This window comes from Helianthus annuus, chromosome 12 (assembly GCF_002127325.2).
Source record: "Helianthus annuus cultivar XRQ/B chromosome 12, HanXRQr2.0-SUNRISE, whole genome shotgun sequence".
NCBI classification, from domain to species: domain Eukaryota; kingdom Viridiplantae; phylum Streptophyta; class Magnoliopsida; order Asterales; family Asteraceae; genus Helianthus; species Helianthus annuus.
The window spans coordinates 107596938-107618123 of NC_035444.2; the positions used below are offsets into that span (position 1 = coordinate 107596938).

The 21186-nt window shown below is 37.9% G+C and overlaps 1 protein-coding gene across 3 annotated transcripts; it reads right to left on the reverse strand.

Annotated features, from left to right (window-relative positions):
• Positions 1 to 7979: 7979 nt before the first annotated feature.
• LOC110895933 (magnesium transporter MRS2-I) lies at positions 7980 to 12489 on the reverse strand. 3 transcript variants are annotated; one of them, XM_022143325.2, is made up of 11 exons: positions 11993 to 12489; positions 10594 to 10623; positions 10294 to 10402; positions 10035 to 10156; positions 9807 to 9881; positions 9436 to 9660; positions 9275 to 9319; positions 9127 to 9171; positions 8996 to 9025; positions 8790 to 8909; positions 7980 to 8415 (listed from the first exon to the last, which is right to left on the reverse strand). In XM_022143325.2, the coding sequence occupies exons 1-11, from the start codon at positions 12245 to 12247 to the stop codon at positions 8401 to 8403; spliced, it is 1071 nt and encodes a 356-aa protein (XP_021999017.1). In that variant the 5' UTR covers positions 12248 to 12489; the 3' UTR covers positions 7980 to 8400. The 3 variants fall into 3 exon arrangements, 2 of the variants coding, with proteins under 2 accessions (XP_021999017.1, XP_021999016.1); XM_022143324.2 differs by having other exon boundaries at positions 7980 to 8531; XR_004875093.1 differs by lacking the exon at positions 8996 to 9025 and having other exon boundaries at positions 7980 to 8531; positions 8790 to 8959.
• Between the last annotated feature and the right edge of the window lie 8697 nt (positions 12490 to 21186).

Sequence of the window (21186 nt, forward strand, 5' to 3'; positions counted from 1 at the left end):
GAGATTCTTAATCATGTCTTTACCGTTTTACTACACGAATTTCCAAACCTTACGAAATGCTACCTATCAATTTAATCGGTCTAATGAATCTCTTGCCCATGAACTTCACATCTGATTTATTAACTGAAACACGTTCACATTATATCATCATACTAGAGACTTCCACTCTTAATTGAAATCAAACTAACCTTTCTCAATTACTTATAAGGCCTCATAGATGTTATATGATCGTTTTACCAAATACTCTTTCCAACATCAATAAATCCTTTGTTAAAATTATTTTTAAACAATCACTAAGTTCTTTTACTAAATTTCTTTTCTAAGGGTCGACGTTTTCACAAGAACTTTCAAAGTTCAAAATTTCATGTTTTGATGCAAATGAAACAAACCCGTTATTTAAAAAAAAAAAAAAAAAAAAAACCTTCTCTACAACGCTTAACTCGTCATCCAAATTTCAAAACACGTGGGCTAGAAGACTTCATGGGGACCGACAATTTTCAACATACGTGAACTCCTTTTTTTTACAAAAGTAGCATTTCAATCATTACAAAATACGTTAAGCATGACCAATGAGTACTTTATGTTCCTTTACATATACAAACTATATTCTACCTTTCAAACCAAGCTCAATCTAATTTCGATTCGACAAACTCAACGTTTTGTTTAAACAACTATACATGCACATCATCATACACATTTTAGACGATATCTCGCGATAACATCATTTATATCGTTCGTATCTACATACTTAACCTTTTTTTTCTCCGCAATGTCTCAACGTACACCATATACGCAATATTTATTTTTCATACCTACACCTATGTTCATACGTTTTATGCTTGTACTCATACACATACTACTTATACGTTTTACGCTTCTACTTGTACACATACTACTTACACGTTTTATGTTTATGCTCATACATTCATGCGTATTCATACTTAAACTTATGCTCATACTTTCATCCTTACTCATGATTCGTACATTCGTACCTATACGCGAGCGTAATCCGAGGGATTCGCTTACGTGGGTCCCATACATGCTTAAACATAAACATGCTTACATACGACATTCTTCTACGTACACATTCTTATTTTCAAATTCATGTATACCTTGATTCATACATAACTAGTACAAGCTATGTGGATCATGCGACGATCAGTATAATCGCGGGTGCACACGGGATTATAGTGATAGACGTATGAGAACCATAGAGTGTACTACTGTGTATGGTAAGACACGGAACGTAACATGACCCCGAGTAACGAAACGGACGTAATGTGGTTAAAACATGGTGGATACGCCGCTGGTACTTCCTATATATAAGTGTTTTCACCATGTTACCAAACTTTCGTAAAACGTGCCATGAGAAATTCAGTGTGTTGCAGACCTTTTGGACCTAATACAACTTCACGCAACTCACAAACGCATTATATCCGATTATTCATGACGAGACTTCATCCTTAACACACTACGTTCATCTATCCAACACTTGTGCTATTCACATACTTGTACTCTTTAAGAACCATTCGTTCATTCTATACTCGTATTATTTTATACAAAACTCGTTCGCAATCCAGCTTGTTTAAACATTTGAGTCCTAACTTACCTCATTACCTATAAAATAGCCTCCCTATTCTTGATTCTTGTGTAACTATACTTAGTATCTCTCTGTTGCTTTATTTAAAGTAACAAACCTTTTCGTTCCTCTCAATAAACAGGTTTTACGAAAGTATGATTTTTTTATACTATCCTTAAAAACTTCCCCTTGCAAATCTACCTTGACGTTCTCCAAAATTTGGTACTTTTCAAAACTTTCAAACTTCCCAAGTTTCAATTCTTAATGATCACCTTTATGCCAAAAACTCTTTCAAGCCTTCCTCTTGAATAAATTTCGGGACGAAATTTCCTAAAGGAGGGGAGACTGTAACGCCCTGCGTTTTCAAACATCCTACATTTAGAAACCTCACGTGAAATTCTATCTTTGGAAATCTTGTGTTCTTATAACCATTCTTTCATCGTAATCGTTGTAAAATACGGAACTTGCTTCGTAAATAAAACTTGTACATTACATTTTTTTTACCTAGTTAAATCATGTTTTATTTCATATTTCACCTTGTTACAAGTTAGGGGAAACATTGTTGCATATTATTACACAACTTAATTAACAAAATTACTCATTATAATGTTTTAAAAAAATAAACAAATAAAGAAATATGGCAGCCCAATTCAGCAAAATTCAGCCCCATATAGTTGGGTTTTGTGGGCTAGTTTCAAGGTGTAACCCCTTCTAAACACTTCCAAAGCCCAACCCATTGAAACCCTAATCCTTCCCCCTATAAATACCACTTATAACCAGCCTCCCTACCACTTTTGCAACCCTAAAAACTCACAAAACATCCACCAAACCGTAGCTGAAAGCAAGGGTTCGAGTAGATTGACACCCCTTCACGAAAATGAGCATAACTCACTCAATTCTTATCCGATTCACTCGATTCTTTTTCCTACTTGCTTGTATAATCATGGGGTTCGATTCCTAGACTTCTCCTTGGAGAAATCAGACCTGGAAATGCCCCGAAATAGTCCATAAACTTTCTGTTTGTTTTTATGTTCATCAAAAACTTGTTTAAACCTATGCAACTTGTGTCTAACACATCTCATACCTATGTCCTAATGCTTACAACTTATCCCATGGTTGGTTAAGCTTAAAAACAAGGTTGGGACATTTAAAATCAGAGGATTAAACCTCATAAACTTGGTGTTTTGTTTAGGGTTTTTAACCCACAAGTCATGTCAAACTTTGTCTTTGATACATGAGTGATTATGGAACAACTTGGGTTGTCCAAACATACAATCCTCACATGATTTGATGATTTCTCTTAGTTAGTGTGTATATTTCTTATTCTTTATTGTATGTTCATGACCCTCCTTGGTTGTTTTTTTTACATCAAGTGTAGTGGTGAACACATAAAGGTGCCTAAATGGAAGACTTGATCTTGCTACCTCCTACATGACTTCTATGACATTTAGAGGTACCAAAATGAAGATTTTAATCTTCTACCTCATGCTTGAACTATTGGACATATATTATATAACCTAAATATATTATTCGAATAATCGAATCTTTGATGATGAACTAGTGTTCATATGTCGGGGTACTAGATTACATCATCCTAGACTATGATAACTTGTCACGATTCTAATGGAACCTTGTTCCATGAAAACATCTAAACTCCTTCGAGTTTCCTAGTGTCAAGAACAAGCATCATATGTACTAAATGATTATTTTCCATGTTATTCTCATATCTTATTTTTATGTTGTTTTAAACACCGAATCTCGACTCTAAACATACTTGAACCTTAACCCTTATACATTCGGACTCTAAATCTCTACTCGTCAACAATTGGATAATCGGAAAACATATGCAAACTTTGTGAGTATACTCGTACTTTTCCCCTTTTTACTTTTACTACTTTTGGGGTGTAACATGTTTACCTATTGAAACTTACACATGAACTTTTGTCTAAACACATGAACATTCCTATAACATGCTTGTATATGTGATGACTTGATACTTTAAATTTGGGTGATTCTTATGTGTTGAACTTATCATTAACTTCGTACGAGCCAAACCTTGACATATGTAGCGCTATAGGATTAACGACCCGCCTCTACTGAAACTTTGGTTATGTCATGAGCAAGTTGCGTTTTCTTGGTTTGATATGTTATACACATGCGATATTTAATGTTTATCTTGAATCGCATGCTTGCTATGAGGAATTGTTCACACTTTTATCTTATGCTATGTATGTACCAAACTTGTATACTCGCCTTTGCTTTTGCATTGAATTATTTTAAACATGTTACAGGTTGATGAGGACGATGCTAAGAAAAGAAGTAGCGTTGATGCCTAGATACACATATAGACGTTAGGGTTTAATATGTTGTATCAAATTTTGTTATGTTATCATGTTGTTATGTTAAACTTGTTGTATTTGAATTTCTTGTAATGTTGACTATTTGAAGTTATGAAATGAAATGAAATTTGGAATTTCTAAATATTGTCACAAATAGCGTTATGATGTCTCTAGCAATCTTCACACTTCGTCTCATCCCGATGTTTCCGCCATTGGTTGGGGTGTGACATAGAGGCAATCAGAATTTTCCTAGCATTTGCATCTTGGAAGAACTTCAAAGTATATCAGTTGGATGTTAAATCGGCGTTTCTTTATTGGAAGGTCAAAGAGGAGGTTTATGTCGGTCAGCCGCCGGGCTTTTCTGACCCAATCCACAAGAACAAAGTTTATTTGCTGGATAAAGCGTTATATGGTCTACATCAAGCACCGAGAGCCTGGTATGAGACTTTGTCTCAACACCTACTCGCTAACAGCTTTATCAGAGGGAAAGTGGATGCCACTCTCTTCACTAAAGTCGTTGATGGTCATCTTCTGATAGTACAAATTTACGTAGACGATATAATTTTTGGGTCAACAAATGAGAAATTGTGCAAAGATTTCGAACAGGTGATGAAGCAGAAATTCGAAATGTCATCAATGGGGGAGATGAAATTCTTTCTGGGTCTACAAGTTGAACAACTTCCTGAGGTAATTTTCATTCACCAGACGAAGTACGTGCATGATATTCTAGAGAAATTTGGAATGTCAAGTTCTACTCCAGCTGCTACCCCACTTACGACTAATCATGGGATTCACTCAGATCTCACCGGAGACAGGGCTGATGAAACGTTCTACCGTTCCATGATAGGTTCATTGATGTACTTAACTGCTTCACGTCCTGATATCATGTACCCAACGTGCCTCGCAGCAAGATATCAATCTAACCCGAGAGCTTCGCACATGATCATTGTTAAGAGGATATTACGTTACTTGAAAGGAACACCCACATTGGGGTTGTGGTATCCTGGAAAAGGCGATTTTACGCTCGAAGGGTATTCCGATTCGGATTTCGGATGCTGCAAAGTCAATACGAAATCAACGACTGCAGGATGCCAGTTCTTTGGACCTAGATTGGTTACCTGGCAGTGTAAGAAACAAACGTCTGTGGCGTTATCTACATGTGAAGCGGAGTATGTTTCTGCTAGCAGTTGCTGCTCTCAGATCCTGTGGATACAGCAACAGATGCGCAACTACGGTTTGCAGTTTCTTAACACACCTCTGTTTGTTGATAATGAGGCCGCTATTAACATTACTAAAAATCCAGTACATCACGCTAAAACTAAACATATAGAAATTCGTCATCACTTTATTCGCGATTGCTTCGAGAAAAAGTTGATACAAATTGAAAAAATCCACATTGACGAACAAAAGGTTGATTTGCATACCAAAGCTTTTGATAAAAATCGGTTTCAATATTTGTAAAAACTTAATGGTATGAAACTGCTTTCGGTGTCGGATGGAATTGTGAGCGTTGATGAGAGTACTGTTGCGGATGAAGACGAGAAACAATCTGTAATGGTTTGTCGATTTTTTACTTGTTTTGGTATTTAGGGGGAGAGATAGTTGTATATAGTCTATTTTCAGAAAATACAAAAACAATAAAAAATGCAAAAATACAAAAACATGATAAAATTGAAAAAGAGCTTGTGTATATAGGGAAAATGATAGTACATCGGCTAGACAATTACAGTATGCTAAAGATTTGTAAAGTCTAAATGAGTTAAACAATCTTACTGATGATGTGTCGATAGGTTTTCACACATTTAGTAGATTTATTCGGGATATAAACCTAAAATTTCAAACTTGTGAGCGTGGGGAACACTACTTGGATATATAGGTAACCCCTGAAATCTCGTTTGAAAGGTCTCGTATTCTGATATACTAGGTTTTTATACTCAATGATGTCTGGGGTATTATTCCGGGACTTCTGCTGAACGGAAGTTCTGACCTAGTCCTTGGCTAATACTTTCACCACAATGCTTGAAACATAGCATAAACCCTCAGCATGCGGATGAAACAATAAAATTGATAGTCGCTGCTGTTGTAACTACAAGATCCTCTAAAGGGGACATACTGAAAAGTCGAAGCTGATATCTCTCTGCGTATACGGAAGTATCGACCTGAGATCCCTCAGCCCTCGCATACCTAATTTATGTACATATATCATTGTAGTATACTCACCTGTAAGACTGAATATTGGGATTCTGGATACGGGAGTATATTCAAGGGGTGGGACACATGAATTGAGCTAAGTTCATAAAACATCTAAATCGTATCCTGAATAGATTGAAACCTGTGTGAGAATTTAAGATGGATCAGTATATCGACAATCGAGGTGAATTGTTTAAGTTTGAGCATGTAATTAAGCTTAACGGTACTAGTAATTTGTCTGAGAAGCTGATATGATTCCCTGACACGCTCGCCAAAAATAAGTTTGTATACAGTTCAATTTCTTTATTTTCCGCAATTTAAGTTTTCTGTATTTCATTTCTTAGTTTAGAACACATTATAAAATCCAAAAAGATTTTATTTCTGCTTTATTTTTTGACAAACCAAAGTAGAGAGTTGATTGTTGGATTCTCAGAGATTGAAGCAGATGCAGGAGATTCTAAGCTGAAGAATGAGGAGAGCTTATTTTGTTGTAGTTTGAAGATGTTTTCAAAGTCAAAACAAGTTCATTAACTTGATACTTGTTATTTTCAGAAAAAAATTTGAGAATGTTTTTACTAAATCAGTCTAATTTGTCAAATGATCAACCAGGGTCATTAAGTTGAACTTGGTAGATTAATCAAGTGATCAGGGTCATTAACTTGAACCTGAATACTTGAGTGGATTTCTAAAGCTGATTGTGTTAGTGATTCATTGTTTGAGAAGATAGATTGTAATGTTATTGGTTGAGTAACAGGGTTGGACTTCATTATTCCCAATGGAAGCTAAATGTCAAAGATTGAACCAGATATCTCAGATTCTAGCATATCGAGAGGGGGAGTCTGTGAAAGGGGGAGTCTGGATCAACTGTCAAAGGGAAGATGGAAGTCAGAGCTAGGTGGTAATCCTAAAACCTGTGAAGATAGAGTGATTATGATGAAAAGACAGAGAGTTGGAGAAAAGACCAAGACTGAAGACTCGGGAGCTGAAGACTACGTCAACATCCAAGGGGGAGTTTGTTGATGCATGGAATGTCTGTTGACTTCGTCTGCATTACGTCTTAGGTCAAGATTGGTCAATATAGGATCTAGAAAGTCTAAATTAGTTTAGTTGTTGTAGTTTCGTTTATGAGTACATAGGTTGTTGAAGGTTCCGCTTATGTGTCAAGAGGTTTCGATTATAAGTCATCTTGAAGGTTCCGCTTATGTGTCATGCATTACAAGCGAAACCACTGGGACTATATATAGCATTCATAAGCGAAACCATAGGAGTCATGCATGTACGTTGAAGCGGACCTGTGTAATTGCTTTGTTACTGAAACTCTGTCAAATTCACTTCAAAAAGCAATAAAAGAGAAGGAATTGAATAGGAAAGCTGTTGTTACTTCATTTACGTTGATTCCGCCTTCGTACGTGAAGATGAACGTTCTCTACTGACTATTCAGGGTCGGAACACGGTCCAACAGCTTGAATTTGGATCAGAGTGAATTTGAGAGTTTAGAGAGAGAGAAGAGAGAGAGTTTAGAGAGAGTTTGTGTGCAGATTTCCTTTATTTAAACATGTTTTTTTATTTTTACACAATAGCCCCTTCAAATAAGTTTTTTTACACAATAGTCCCTGTGAGGTGAAATGACAAAGATGCCCTTATGTGCAAGTCACATGACCATATTTAACAAAAAAGTCTGACTGAATTAGGACTAAAGGACATAACGTGCAGGATTTTGAAACGTTATGGACAAAACTCGTGAAATTTAAAGACAAAGGACACCGCCTGCAATTTAGTACAAACATAAAGGACAAAACTTGTAATTTACTCTAAATCTTATTTACAAACCAAAATTCAACCAAGATTTTAGGCGGAGATGACAAGACATGTACATGTAAAACCGTTAACTTGTTTAAACATTATTGACTTGCCAACCCGTCTTAACTCATTTGGATAAGTGGGTGCATGGGTCCTGTTCGAGTTTATATCTTTACACTAATACATATACAAATCGTGTTCAGGTGAAACAATTGGTCAAACAGGATCCGCCAACCCAATACGATTGGCACCCTGCACACCCTAGTCTGTTGTACCACCATTCAAATTACAGAAATCTACAAGCCAAATTTAAAGAGAAAGAAGTGCAATATAGCTTGAAAGGGATTCTCTCTTCAAGATTCATAGACAACTGAGGTGAACCAATGATTTCCATGTCACCACGACAGTCGGTCCAACTTGAGTTTGTATTGCTTCTCCTTCTTCGTCTTGAAATAAAAGAACGAAAACAAGCAAGAGACTAGAGAGTCAGTATTAGTACTTTCGTGCCTGAAAGAATACAACTTTTGTAATCAGATTCAAGATCCAACGAGCCCTTTAAATCGAGCATAGAAAACAATCAGAAGAAAAAGAACTGCAGAGAATGCACCCGACACAATCACCACCTGTCAAGTTTCACCATACACGAAACACGTCAATCTTTCATCTTGAAAGCGTAATTCAAAGGAATACAACCTCCTATATCGCTTTATTATGCAATTAGGAAAAAAACTGTCATATTTTAGCTTTTGTAAATATATTTAGCACCACAAGTATTCATAAAGAAGTAAATTTCAGAGTTGGGTCAACTCACCCATACCAAAAATCACTCGTTTTAACATGTTACCCAACCCGCATCAACCATTTAAATTTTCAACACTGACCCATTTAAACATGTAGCCGTGATCGTCATTCCACGTGTAAGGTATATTCATCCCAAATATGCCAGTCACTAAAGCATATATTGACATACATACGGTTCCTGAACTTAGAAAGAGCTCCAGCTGCCATCATACATATAAATGGAAATGAGATGATCCTCAAATTCAAGCTACTGCTGATAAACAGGAAAACATAGGATATGTCAAACCTGAATTAGCTGATTTCTATGATTGTCAAGCTGTAGTAAAAAACAATATAGCAGTTTCAGATTCATAATTACTGCATAGTCGACGACGACGTTGTTTAAAAGATAAAAAGTCATCGAATGCTTCTGCATACCTGAATGTTAATGTAATCTTCTGTATCATCAATATATTCGCGCAGCTGCAGAATTTTATAATTAAAAGTTAAATCGAAAAGCTTCATTCCAACCAAATGCAAGCAGATATAAAACTTTTTTGAAATTAAAAATTTTAAAATCACTCACGCTTGTTAACTTGTTTAACGTTCCATCAATTTGCATAAAGTAGGCCTGAAACACATCCAAAAAAATGCAATTATCAAGGGTTTCTTTTTTTTTTTTTTTTTGTTGAGAAGTATATAAAATAATGAAGGATTGTAGAAGAAGTTAAGGTTGTAAGTTGTAACCTCTAGAAGCATCTCGAGCTCCTCAACGTCATTCTCGTCTCCATGAACCGTAATTACACTTGCCCTGCTAGCTCGAGATATCTTTGAGCCTATAGTGGGTGACCCAAGAAACCAACCAGCTGCACCTGACCCGCTTACTGGTGAACCAGAAGACAACTTCCTTGATAAGTAAAGGTCTGCCATGTCATCATCGTCATCTAAAAGTCGTTCAAGTTCATCCCTAACCTGCAAGTCAGCGAACAAGAATCATATCGATAATCACTTCTACCCAAACACTCTACATTAACTATTAAAACTTCAAGACGCAGTCCAAAGACTTCCCCAAATGTTGTTAAAACTGATTTCGAAGGTAAGCAAACAATCATGTGTACCTTTTGAACACGAGCAGTCAACCTTGTCATTGCACTTTTCAGTTTACGAACCCGATCCAAGTTACGGCTACTGATCTGCCAATCAAAACGGCCATGGTATTATAACTAAGAACACAGATTTAGAAACACACAATCCAGCAACCAATACAACCATGAACAATTAGACAGTTATCTATATAAAATTGACAAACAAGAATATTATCATGTAATATTTAGAGAAGCACATACCTTAGATGTAAGCTCATCCAAGGCTGGGTATGCATCGGTTTCTAGTTCAGTGGTACGGGCAGCATGAAAGCTGCAGATGGCCTCTAGGAAAACCTCAAGTGCTCGGAATTCAAACGGAGATTCTGCATGCATTTTTATTTGTTAAAAAAGAAGTTAAAACGGTTTCTTTTTAAACCCAAGAACAAGAAAGTAGAAAAAAACAATAAATTAAATAATTAATAAATAAATAAATAGAAAAGGGGAGTCTGTACAAACATACCATCTTCTTCACCAGTTTCAACATCGTTGGCATTTACAACAGGCAATCTCCTCCTAAGTTCCTCAACAACTGGTATTACATTGTCATCCCAAGGATCTCGAAGCAACACCTACCCAAGGAAATGAAAACGAAGATCTCGTTAATTAACTGATTATATAATGAAGCTGTATTGGTTTAACTGAAGCACCATATAGATTCTTGTTGGAATATGTAAGGGCACAAGATGTTAAGCGTCATTTATACTGAATTTAAAGATTTTACAGAGAAAATCAAAGGAAGAAATACTAAAGTAATTCTAACCTCTTCAGCAGTGACAATAGCCTTGATATGCTGCATCATACCAATAAACCAACAAAAACTATAATTAGTTCACAAACCAACAGGTGAAATCCGACATCACTTTAACAATAATCCAAATTGTGATAATTTATTATAATGAATTGATCGTTATAACAAGATGCAGAACAGAACATGTGTTCCATTAAGACAAAAAGGCCAGGCTTTAAACTATAAATGAAGGATAATAAGAAGCAATGAACAAAACAAACCAGAAGGAAGAGAAAAATACGTGGACCTTTTTAACTCAACCATACTAGAATTTGACATCTATGAATAAAAATACTTAAGCAAAAATGTCCAAACAATAACTGGATACCATGCAATAAGACAAACAAAGACATCATCTGGACAAAAACTATTGGTATCAGTATTTCAATAATATTACTTTAAACAAGAGGTAATTTATTACGACCCATTGTTGGTGAAAAAGGCCTAAACGGGTTGACCCTGTTGATGAAAATGGTGCAATGGAGCTGCTGTTCGGATCTAACCCATGCCAACCACAACCCTTCTAATTTTCAGCCATGTTCTAGTTAGTGGGAAGTTTTATTTAGTTTATTGACTGCTATGTCAGATTAAAGTTAGGGCCTTTGAACTATGTTTTTTGATTCTTTCGTATTGTTCTTGTGTAAAACCAACTATATTAAACACTTATTTCATAAGATATTCATCAACAAAATATTATACAAAGTTCAGGTTGTTGATCAAAACTCTGAAAAAATGAAATTGAAAGTAGTCTACCAAAGTTGAAACGTCAAATAATAAGTCATTTCCTAAGGTCAACAAGTACAAAAAAAAAAAAAAAAAAAAAAAAAAACCCCTCTGTCCTTCAACCAAGGTTGGAGAACTCGTTAGTTGCTAGTCAGCCGGTGAGGTGGAGACTAGCGACTACGCGGGATTACCCGGAATTAATTGAGATTAATCGGATCGGGTTTTTTATATGTAATTTAACTTTTATGTATACATATACACATTGTTATAGGTAAATATTTTAAGTAGCTAGGTTTTAACTCTTACTCAACTCATTTTCTTAAGTATTCAAGATTAATTGTTGGAATTTACATGGTTTGGTTGAAAACAGGCCGGAATTTAGAGGTTTTGGCCGGAATATACAGGCTTTTTGCCGGAATCTGGCCGGAATCACCATTTTTGGCTAGCCGACTAGTGATTAATGGACTGATTAACGAAAAATTACTGGCCGACTAGAGACTAATCACCGACTAGTCGTGATTTTTATAACACTGCCTTCAACTGCTCCAGCTAACCAACAAAAAAAAACCAGTACCTTCTTCTAGACAAATCCACTTCAAGCAAAACAAATTAAACACAAAAATGAAAAGAGCAGCAACAACAAACTGACCTCCAAATTTAGAACAATTGCTCGTTCACGGCCTAAGATGGTAGATGGATAAGACAAAAGAGGATCGAGAATTCTGAGATCACGAGCATGAATCTGAACTCGATGCATGATTGCATACTTATCAATATCCATAACCGTCTCATTCACGTCACTATCGATCAATATCCAGCTCCGTGCACTCGCCGTTCCTTTCTTCTTCACCAGCATCCCCTCCAACGACGTCGTTTCCGTCTCCGCTAACACCTCTCGTGCCATCTCTACCAATCATCCCCTGATCAACCACTATTGTTCGAAACAACTGTTGTGCATGAATTGTTATACGTGCGACAAACAAAACCCTAACCGATTGAGGAAAAGAATTAGGGTTTCAGGAGAAAGAAGATCGAGAGAGATTACATTTTATCGAAAGGATTGGTTCAGGAAAACAGAAATCTCAGATTTCATGTGTACCCCTAAATATGCTGACATACATGCTTATAAGAATAAGATCCCTTTTTTCTTTTCTTATTTTATTGTTATTTTAATGTTTTGAATATGTTTTTATTAGTTATCAATTCAAGGATATTTTTTTCTAATATATTATACTAGGTTATAACCCGTGTATTACACGGGTTGAACAAATAAATTTTATATACTAAATAATAAAATAATTTAGTGAGTCGAAGATTTATTTCCCCTCTTATTTCATTCTCTTTCAGATTATATACCTATGGTGACACGTAGTTGAATCAATGAAATATTAAATAGTTAGTAATAAGAAGAGAAAATAAAAGAAATAGTTATGAAATGAAATATTAAAGTATATAAAGTATACTTGTTCTCTCTAAATACTGATTTAATCAGAACCCAGGTTCAAACTCTAAATATATAATAAAACTAATTAAGTTATATCTTCATCAAACGAAATATATATATATATATATATATATATATATATATATATATATATATATATTTCAAACTTTGTGGTTTTACAATATTTTCAAAAGTTATTTTAATAACTTATTATAGAAAAACACAAATTAACCTTATTAGTTATTACTAAGGATGTTCACAATTCGATTTAAAACCGTGAAACCGATCAAAATGGTCATCGGTTTCATTTCACGGTCGAGTTTGTTATTAACTTTTGATTTATGTATTAAGTTTACTAATATATTACTTTCGGATTCAAATTTAAAATTTTAATTAAAAAAATTAATAATATCTTATTGCAAAAACCGTATGTAGTTACTAAGTATATTTATTTTATTCAACTCATGTAATACACAGGGTTCTAACATAGTTTATATTATAAATGAGAAGTATGCATTAAATTTAAAATAAATAATAATTATCTATAGTTAAGTAGAAGAGATATTAGAAGAGATTCAACTAAATAATATTTAGTATGAGAGTTATCTATAATTAGTTAGAAGAGATTAAATTAATAGTAATTATCCATAAGATATTAAACTAAATAATATTTAATAGCATGATTATCTATAATTAATTATTAATTAAAAGAGATTAAATTAAAATAATAATTATCTATAAAAAAAGAACTACTATGATGACAAGTGTCCCTAATATGGTTTCTTTTATTATATGTATAGATTTTAATGTTTTGAATATGTTTTTATTAGTCATCAATTCAAGGATTATTTTTCTAATATATTATTTTCATCGGATTGTCATCAATCAATTAGGGCTGGTAAATTATATCTTATCGGGTTTAACAGGTCTCTAACGACGTGTACCAAGAAGAAGAAATGATGGATCCTAACCTCAAAATTAAATTTATTTTTAAAAAGTAAATAAAAATCACGTTGTGTACTTTTTCAGTAAACGGGTCTAATTGTGTCTTATACAGATATCTATTGCCAGCCCTACAATCAATGTCCTTAGCTAAAAGTTGATTTAACTTTAAGGTTTCAAAGTTCTGAGCGAGAAGGAAGAATAGGCAGGCTTTCAAGATTCGCGTTAAAAAGCTTCTTACAATCACAAGTGCCAGTAACAACGACATGGTCAGAGGAGAAGACGATGAAGGTGATGGACACTAGTCGAAAGTCAGGTATGGGAGACCAAGGAGAAACAAGTGGAACCTTTGGGAGACGACGTTTTATGTGGCTAACCTTTTCGATTTGGTGTCAAACTCCCAATTATGGAAGGCCTTCCAGCCACACGGGAGAGTGTCCGACACTTACGTGGCGAAGAAGAGGGATTCCAGGAATAACTTCTTTTTTGTGTTCGGTATGTTTGGGGCGACGGAGGTTGAGAGGGTGCTGGAGAACATGGACACTATTCAAATCTTTGAAGCAAAGCTATCAGTTTCATTAACTAAGTACAATAACGTTGGAACCTGTGAGACCATTATATACCACATCATGGAAGTGGAGGGACTAAAATTGTCAAGATTGGAAAATTACAGATCAAGACTCAGCTAATCGGTCGTCGGTCACTAGCGACACTCTTAGTGTCGCCATGTATTTGATCGTTGTTTAGTGTTATCGTTATCCCGGTTACATATGAGTGTCACCGGTGCACATTCCGGTGACATTTCAGTATAGTCAGTGCATCTACGATCAAAGACATTATCTGACAAAAAACCGTGACCAGAGACACTCAACGAAGACACAAGTGTCGAGGGGAACCCGATCGAGTGTCACCAGACGACACCGACACAGTGTAGCCGACGCACATGATTGTTCAAAATGTCGATGAGTCAAATTAGAATGTAACAAAGTATATGTACTAGTTAAGAAGATCGGGAGAAGGATTGACGAGTGAAGATTAAAGATATGAGGGAATGTAACTTGCAGTAGAAGAAATATATTTTGTTTTAACAAAATATATTGTACATTTTTAACATTAATGGCAAACGGTGCTAAAAACAAGTTAAATGGGGGTAAATTACACTTTTCGTCCTTTATGTTTGTAGGGAATTGCAACGGATGACCTTTAACTTCCATAATTACAGTCATAGTGTCACACCCCCACCGATGGCGGAATCATCGGGGCATGGCACTGAGCGAAACAGATTGTCCAGAAGTTTCCATAACAACTATACTTACTATTTAGTTTAATTAATACGTCCCATACCGTATCCCAAATAGTAAAACAAATTATTACTGATAACAACTAGTCAAATGTTCTGTTCCGACAACTCAGATTCAAATATAAATAATATAATTGTTCAAATGCCTCTAGAGACTCGATCTGCAAGATCTACAGACAACTATGCTCTAGACGCTTATTCTAAGCTCGCCTTCCTAGCAGATAAGCATCCTAATTGCCTGTCACATATGTTAAAATAAAGTCAATACATAAAATGTAAAGGTGAGCATACAAGTTTGATAATAGCATGTAGAGTTCAAATAGTTTACGCATAACCAGCACGTACACAGAGGAAAACAAAGCATGTTAATTATCGACATGGATCTATCGATACCAATTACTGCGGGTTGACTGCCCGAGGCAGTTCGCAATACATGATTACCACCGTAATCCATGCAAGTAATTGTACTTAACAACCCCCGTGTTAACGGGTGCGGAGTCCAAACTATAGTACTATCGTCGTTAAGGCAGGTAGACAGCATTCCACATGTAAACATAACAACAAGCATTCATTTAGTCACGTAATACATGCAGAACGGTTAGCGTTTAAATAATTGAGTAGTGTGTTCGATTGTGATTTAGATAAGTAACGTATGTAACACCCAAAAGTGTTAAAGCAAAAAGGGTTCGAGTATACTCACAGCGATTGATTGATGGATTGAAGGGAGCGCTTGAGAGTAGGGTTAGCCTGAATAGTTCGATAGGATAACGATGAGTAACGCGTTAAATGGAAACAAGTGTTGATGGGTCGAACAGCCTGGTCGATCGAACTGGAGGTTCGATCGAACGGGTTGTTCGTTCGGTTAGACAGTCCGTTCGGACAGCCTGTTCGATCGGCCGGTAGGCTCGATCGGTTGGACTGTTCGAGTGGATTGTTTCTTCCTTTGAGTAGGATGTGTTTGTGTATGATGGCTTGTCCTTTTGAAGTTTTTTGTAGTATTTTAGAACACTGAAGTGTTCCTACCTTTCAGGTCGATCGATCGAACGGTCTGTTCGATCGGCCGGCTTAACCGATCGGTTAGACACTTCGGTAGTAAGTCCTCAGCAGGATGTCACCTGATCGGACAGCATGTTCGATCGGGTGGCACTCCAATGCGTCGAACGAGTTGAAAAACCAATTAAGTGTTGAAGCATAGTATCTCATGATCCGAAGAGTAATTCAACCCAAACCGTAGTTCGATCGAACCGCACTTCGTTCAATACTAGGCTTCATGAAATTGTTAAGGAGTGGGGCCATGTGCTAGCCGATCGGCTGGCCTGGTCGATCGGCTGACATGTCCGATCGGTTGGGCTGTTCGTTCGAACAGCCTGTTCGATAGGTCAGCATTCTGACCTGGTCGGCCTGTTCATCTAACACTCGGCTGTTCTGATTGTTTGACGTTATATCGAGGTATTTTGACAACGAGCTGAACCATGGCACCTTCCTTCTTACTTGTTTCCCCTGCTCGGACAGGAGTCACCCAAGTCCGGCCGGTGAACGTTTCGGAATGATAGTTTAACATTTAACCCGAAATCGGTGACCCTCGTAGATAGAATCCGAATCTTGAACCACGCAACCATTGGAATGATTAGTGAGTTGGCTCAAGCTCCGTTTCTACCGGTTTGAAGGCATTGAGTGTAAAAGAGTTGAAAGGAAGTTGGGAATCCTTCTTTCAATCTTTCACACCATGTAAATGTTCAGATCTGTGATAGGTCTTAGTTTGTTTATGTGGAAATCGGCTAGATCCAAGTGATTCTTGGTGGATTGAGGCCAAAACATGAAGTTCTTGAAGAACACCATGATGACATCACCCTGGAATACTTAGATCTTGATGATTTCACGGTTAGAAATCAAGATTTGAAAGATAGAAAGGTGTAGGAGTGTGCATAAATCAAAAACGTACAAGATTTAGGATGAAATCTTACATGCATTGAGAGAAATCTGAGAAATAGTGAAGAACACGAGCTGGTCGGTCAGAGGGTTTCCAAAAGTGGAAAGAATGACAATGACAGGCCTATTTATAGGCTTCCCAAAGAGGAAAGAGTTGGCCGCTCGGCCAGGCATCCCGATCGGACAGCCTGCTCGATCGGACAGTCCGTCCGATCGGCTGGGCTGTTCGATCGGCTAGGAGCCTGATCGATCGGCTGGGCTGTTCGATCGGCTAGGAGCCTGATTGAAGACGATACGAGTACGATAGAGTTTCCTATTTCAAATTACTTTTAATCCCAACCACTATATCTACATACACGCATCTATATTTCCCACTATCCTTTCGCTACCATTCATCATAATTCGATTTCGATTGAGTTCGATTGAGTTTCGAGTTTCGATTCGATTGATCACCACACATAACATAAAGTAAACACGCACAGGTAACACGTAAGGCACACACACACTTATAATATAACACCAAATTCGCATAATTCGAGTTTCGAGTTCGATTGATGATTCGAGTAGCTTGATTATTATTGATTGTTTGACTTTATCGCATTGTTACTTCCTACTATTCACAGTCGTAAAGCGTTTCGCGTCGATTAAACATTTGATTACTTCGATTCCTTTGATTTACAACACTTACTCCACATAATACAAATAATAAAAACATAAAATAGACTAATTACAGTCAAATAAGTCAAACTTGACTTGGACTTTGACTTTGACATTCGAAAACACGGGGTGTTACAACCTCCCCTTGTTTAGGGAATTTCGTCCCGAAATTAGGCTGGAAGCTGCACAGCACCGTGAATGATCTTCCCAATTTCTCGCTTTAGATCTTCATTTAAACAACTGCGGGTACTTAGCCTTCATGTCGCTTTCGAGTTCCCAAGTAAACTCTGCGCCTCGTTTGCCTTCCCATCGGACTTTCACGATAGGGATGCGCGAGCGTCTGAGTTGCTTGGTTTGGCGATCCATGATTTGGACAGGCTTTTCTACGAAATGCAGCGTTTCATTGACTTGAAGGTCGTCGAGAGGTACAATCAGATCATGATCAGCTAGGCATTTTCGGAGGTTTGACACATGGAAAGTTGGGTGGACGTTACTAAGTTCCTCCGGTAGTTCGAGTCTGTAGGCGACTTTGTCGATCCTTTCAAGAATCTTAAAAGGTCCAACATATCGAGGCGCTTGTTTCCCTTTCTTGCCGAATCTGACCACATCCTTCCAATGTGATACCTTTAGGAGTACGTAGTCGCCAACGTCAAATTCAAGGGGCTTGCGTTTTCTATCGGCGTAACTTTTCTGTCTATCCCTGGCTTTCGACAAGTTGTCTCGAATATGGAGCATTTTGTCAGTCGTCTCTTGTAGTAGCTCGAGATCAGTTAGTTGCGAATGACCGATCTTGTGCCACACAATAGGTGAACGACATCTTCTTCCATATAAGGCCTCGAATGGTGCCATTTGTGTGCTGGCATGATAGCTGTTGTTGTACGAGAATTCGACTAACGGTAGGTATTTTTTCCAACTACCACCGAAGTCTATGACACACGCACGGAGCATGTCTTCAAGAGTACGGATCGTTCTTTCAGTCTGTCCGTCGGTCTGAGTATGGAATGCGGTACTTAGGTTAAGCGACGTACCGAGAGCTGCTTGAAACGTTTCCCACAATCGCGAGGTAAACCGAGCATCACGGTCTGAAATGATGTCACGAGGCGTACCATGATAACAAATGATCTCGTCGGTGTAGATTCGGGCTAGTCGTTCTACCTTGTAGTCTTCCCGTATTGGCAAAAAGTGGGCTGATTTGGTCAGACGATCAACTATAACCCAAATGCTGTCGTGACCTGATGGCGTGGGCGGAAGTTTGGTTATGAAATCCATAGCTATACTCTCCCACTTCCATATGGGGATTGGAGGTTGTTCGAGTAAGCCAGAAGGTCGTTGATGTTCAGCCTTAACTCTCGCATAAGTCAGGCAACTTCCAACATAAAGAGCAATATCCTGTTTCATGCCCGGCCACCAGTACTTGTAACGAAGGTCCTGGTAAATTTTATCGGCACCGGGATGAATAGAATACCGGGATTTGTGGGCTTCGTCCATTATAATCTTTCGCAAATCCGTTCGCTTAGGGATCCAAATTCGGTCCAGATAATAGAAAATCCCATTTACTTTGCTTACAAGCTTAGCTCCATCGTGATAAATTCTCTCCTTCTTCAAGGTGCGTTCGTTAAAACAAGCATGCTGGGCTTCGCAGATGAGGGTTTTGAGATCATGCTGGGCTTGGGTATTGCGAATACTGAGCAAATAACTCCGTCTGCTGAGCGCGTCGGCAACAACATTTGCTTTGCCTGGGTGATAACGAATCTCACAGTCGTAATCGTTGAGAAGTTCTACCCATCGGCGTTGACGCATGTTAAGTTCTTTCTGATTAAAGATGTGTTGTAAACTCCTGTGATCGGTGAAGATCGTACACTTGGTACCATACAGGTAGTGTCGCCGAATCTTCAATGCAAAAACAACTGTGCCTAGCTCGAGATCATGGGTTGTATAGTTCTTCTCGTGGATTTTGAGCTGACGAGATGCGTAAGCTATAACTTTGTCCCGTTGCATGAGAACACAGCCAAGACCAAGGTTGGAAGCATCACAATAGACAATGAAATCTTTGTTTCCGTCGGGCAACGTGAGAACAGGAGCATTGCAAAGCATATGCTTGAGGGTTTGAAAAGCAGACTCTTGTTCGGTTCCCCAAACAAAAGGCTTGTCTTTATGAGTAAGGGCGGTAAGCGGGACAACGATCTTAGAGAATCCTTCAATAAATCATCGATAATAGCCCGCTAGTCCGAGAAAAGAACGAACTTCAGACGGGTTTTTAGGCGTAATCCAGCTCTTAACTGCTTCAATCTTCGCGGGATCGACATGAATACCTTGACTATTAACGATGTGACCCAGAAACTGAACCTCCTCCAGCCAGAATTCGCACTTGGAGAACTTGGCATAGAATTGATCCCCCTGGAGTAGTTCGAGAACCAAACGTAGATGTTGCGCGTGTTCGGCTTTCGACTTGGAATAGATCAAGACATCGTCGATGAACACGATGACGAAACGGTCTAGAAATGGCTTACACACGCGATTCATCAGATCCATGAAAACCGCGGGCGCGTTGGTTAAACCAAATGGCATAACAACGAATTCATAATGGCCATATCGGGTACGAAAAGCGGTTTTAGGGATGTCTTCCTCTTGAATGCGTAATTGATGATAGCCTGAATGTAGATCGATCTTCGAGAAACACTTAGCACCTTGTAGCTGATCAAACAAATCGTCGATGCGAGGTAGAGGGTAACGGTTCTTGATGGTTAACTTATTCAGCTCCCGATAGTCGATGCACATCCTGAACGACCCATCCTTCTTTTTAACGAAAAGGACTGGCGCGCCCCAAGGAGAGGTGCTCGGGCGAATAAAGCCTTTCTCGAGCAATTCCTGGAGTTGGTTCGAGAGTTCCCTCATTTCGGATGGAGCGAGCCGATAGGGAGCTTTGGCAATAGGGTTAGCTCCAGGAATAAGGTCGATACGAAAGTCGATGTCTCGACTTGGCGGTAGTCCAGGAAGATCGTCAGGGAACACCTGAGGAAATTCACGGACCACTGGAACGTCCTTGACTTCGACATTCTTTTTCTTTTCCTTCTCCGCTACTACAATGTTGGCCAAGAAAGCTCTGTATTCCTTGCGGAGATACTTGCTAGCTTGGATACATGACATGAGCTTGAGACCTTTCGAAGCTGTTTCACCGTATACACATAATAGATCACCATTAGCGAGCGAGAATCGAATTATCTTATCAAAACACACAACTTCAGCATGATTTTCGCGAAGAAAGTCCATGCCTACTATGATGTCGAAGCTTCCGAGTTGCATGGGAATGAGGTCGATAGGGAATATATGATTGTTGAGCTCGAGAGTACAATAACGGCGACAGTTCTTCCAGTAGCGACTTCGACTTCGAATGACGAGGGGAGATAAGAACGCTTACGACTAAGGAGCTTCTCGAATTCAAACGACACAAAGCAGTTATCGGCTCCAGTGTCAAACAAACATGATGCATAAATACCATTCACAAGGAATGTACCATTAACCAAGTTGTTGTCAGCCTGAGCTTGACGGGCGTTGATGTTGAAGGTTCTGG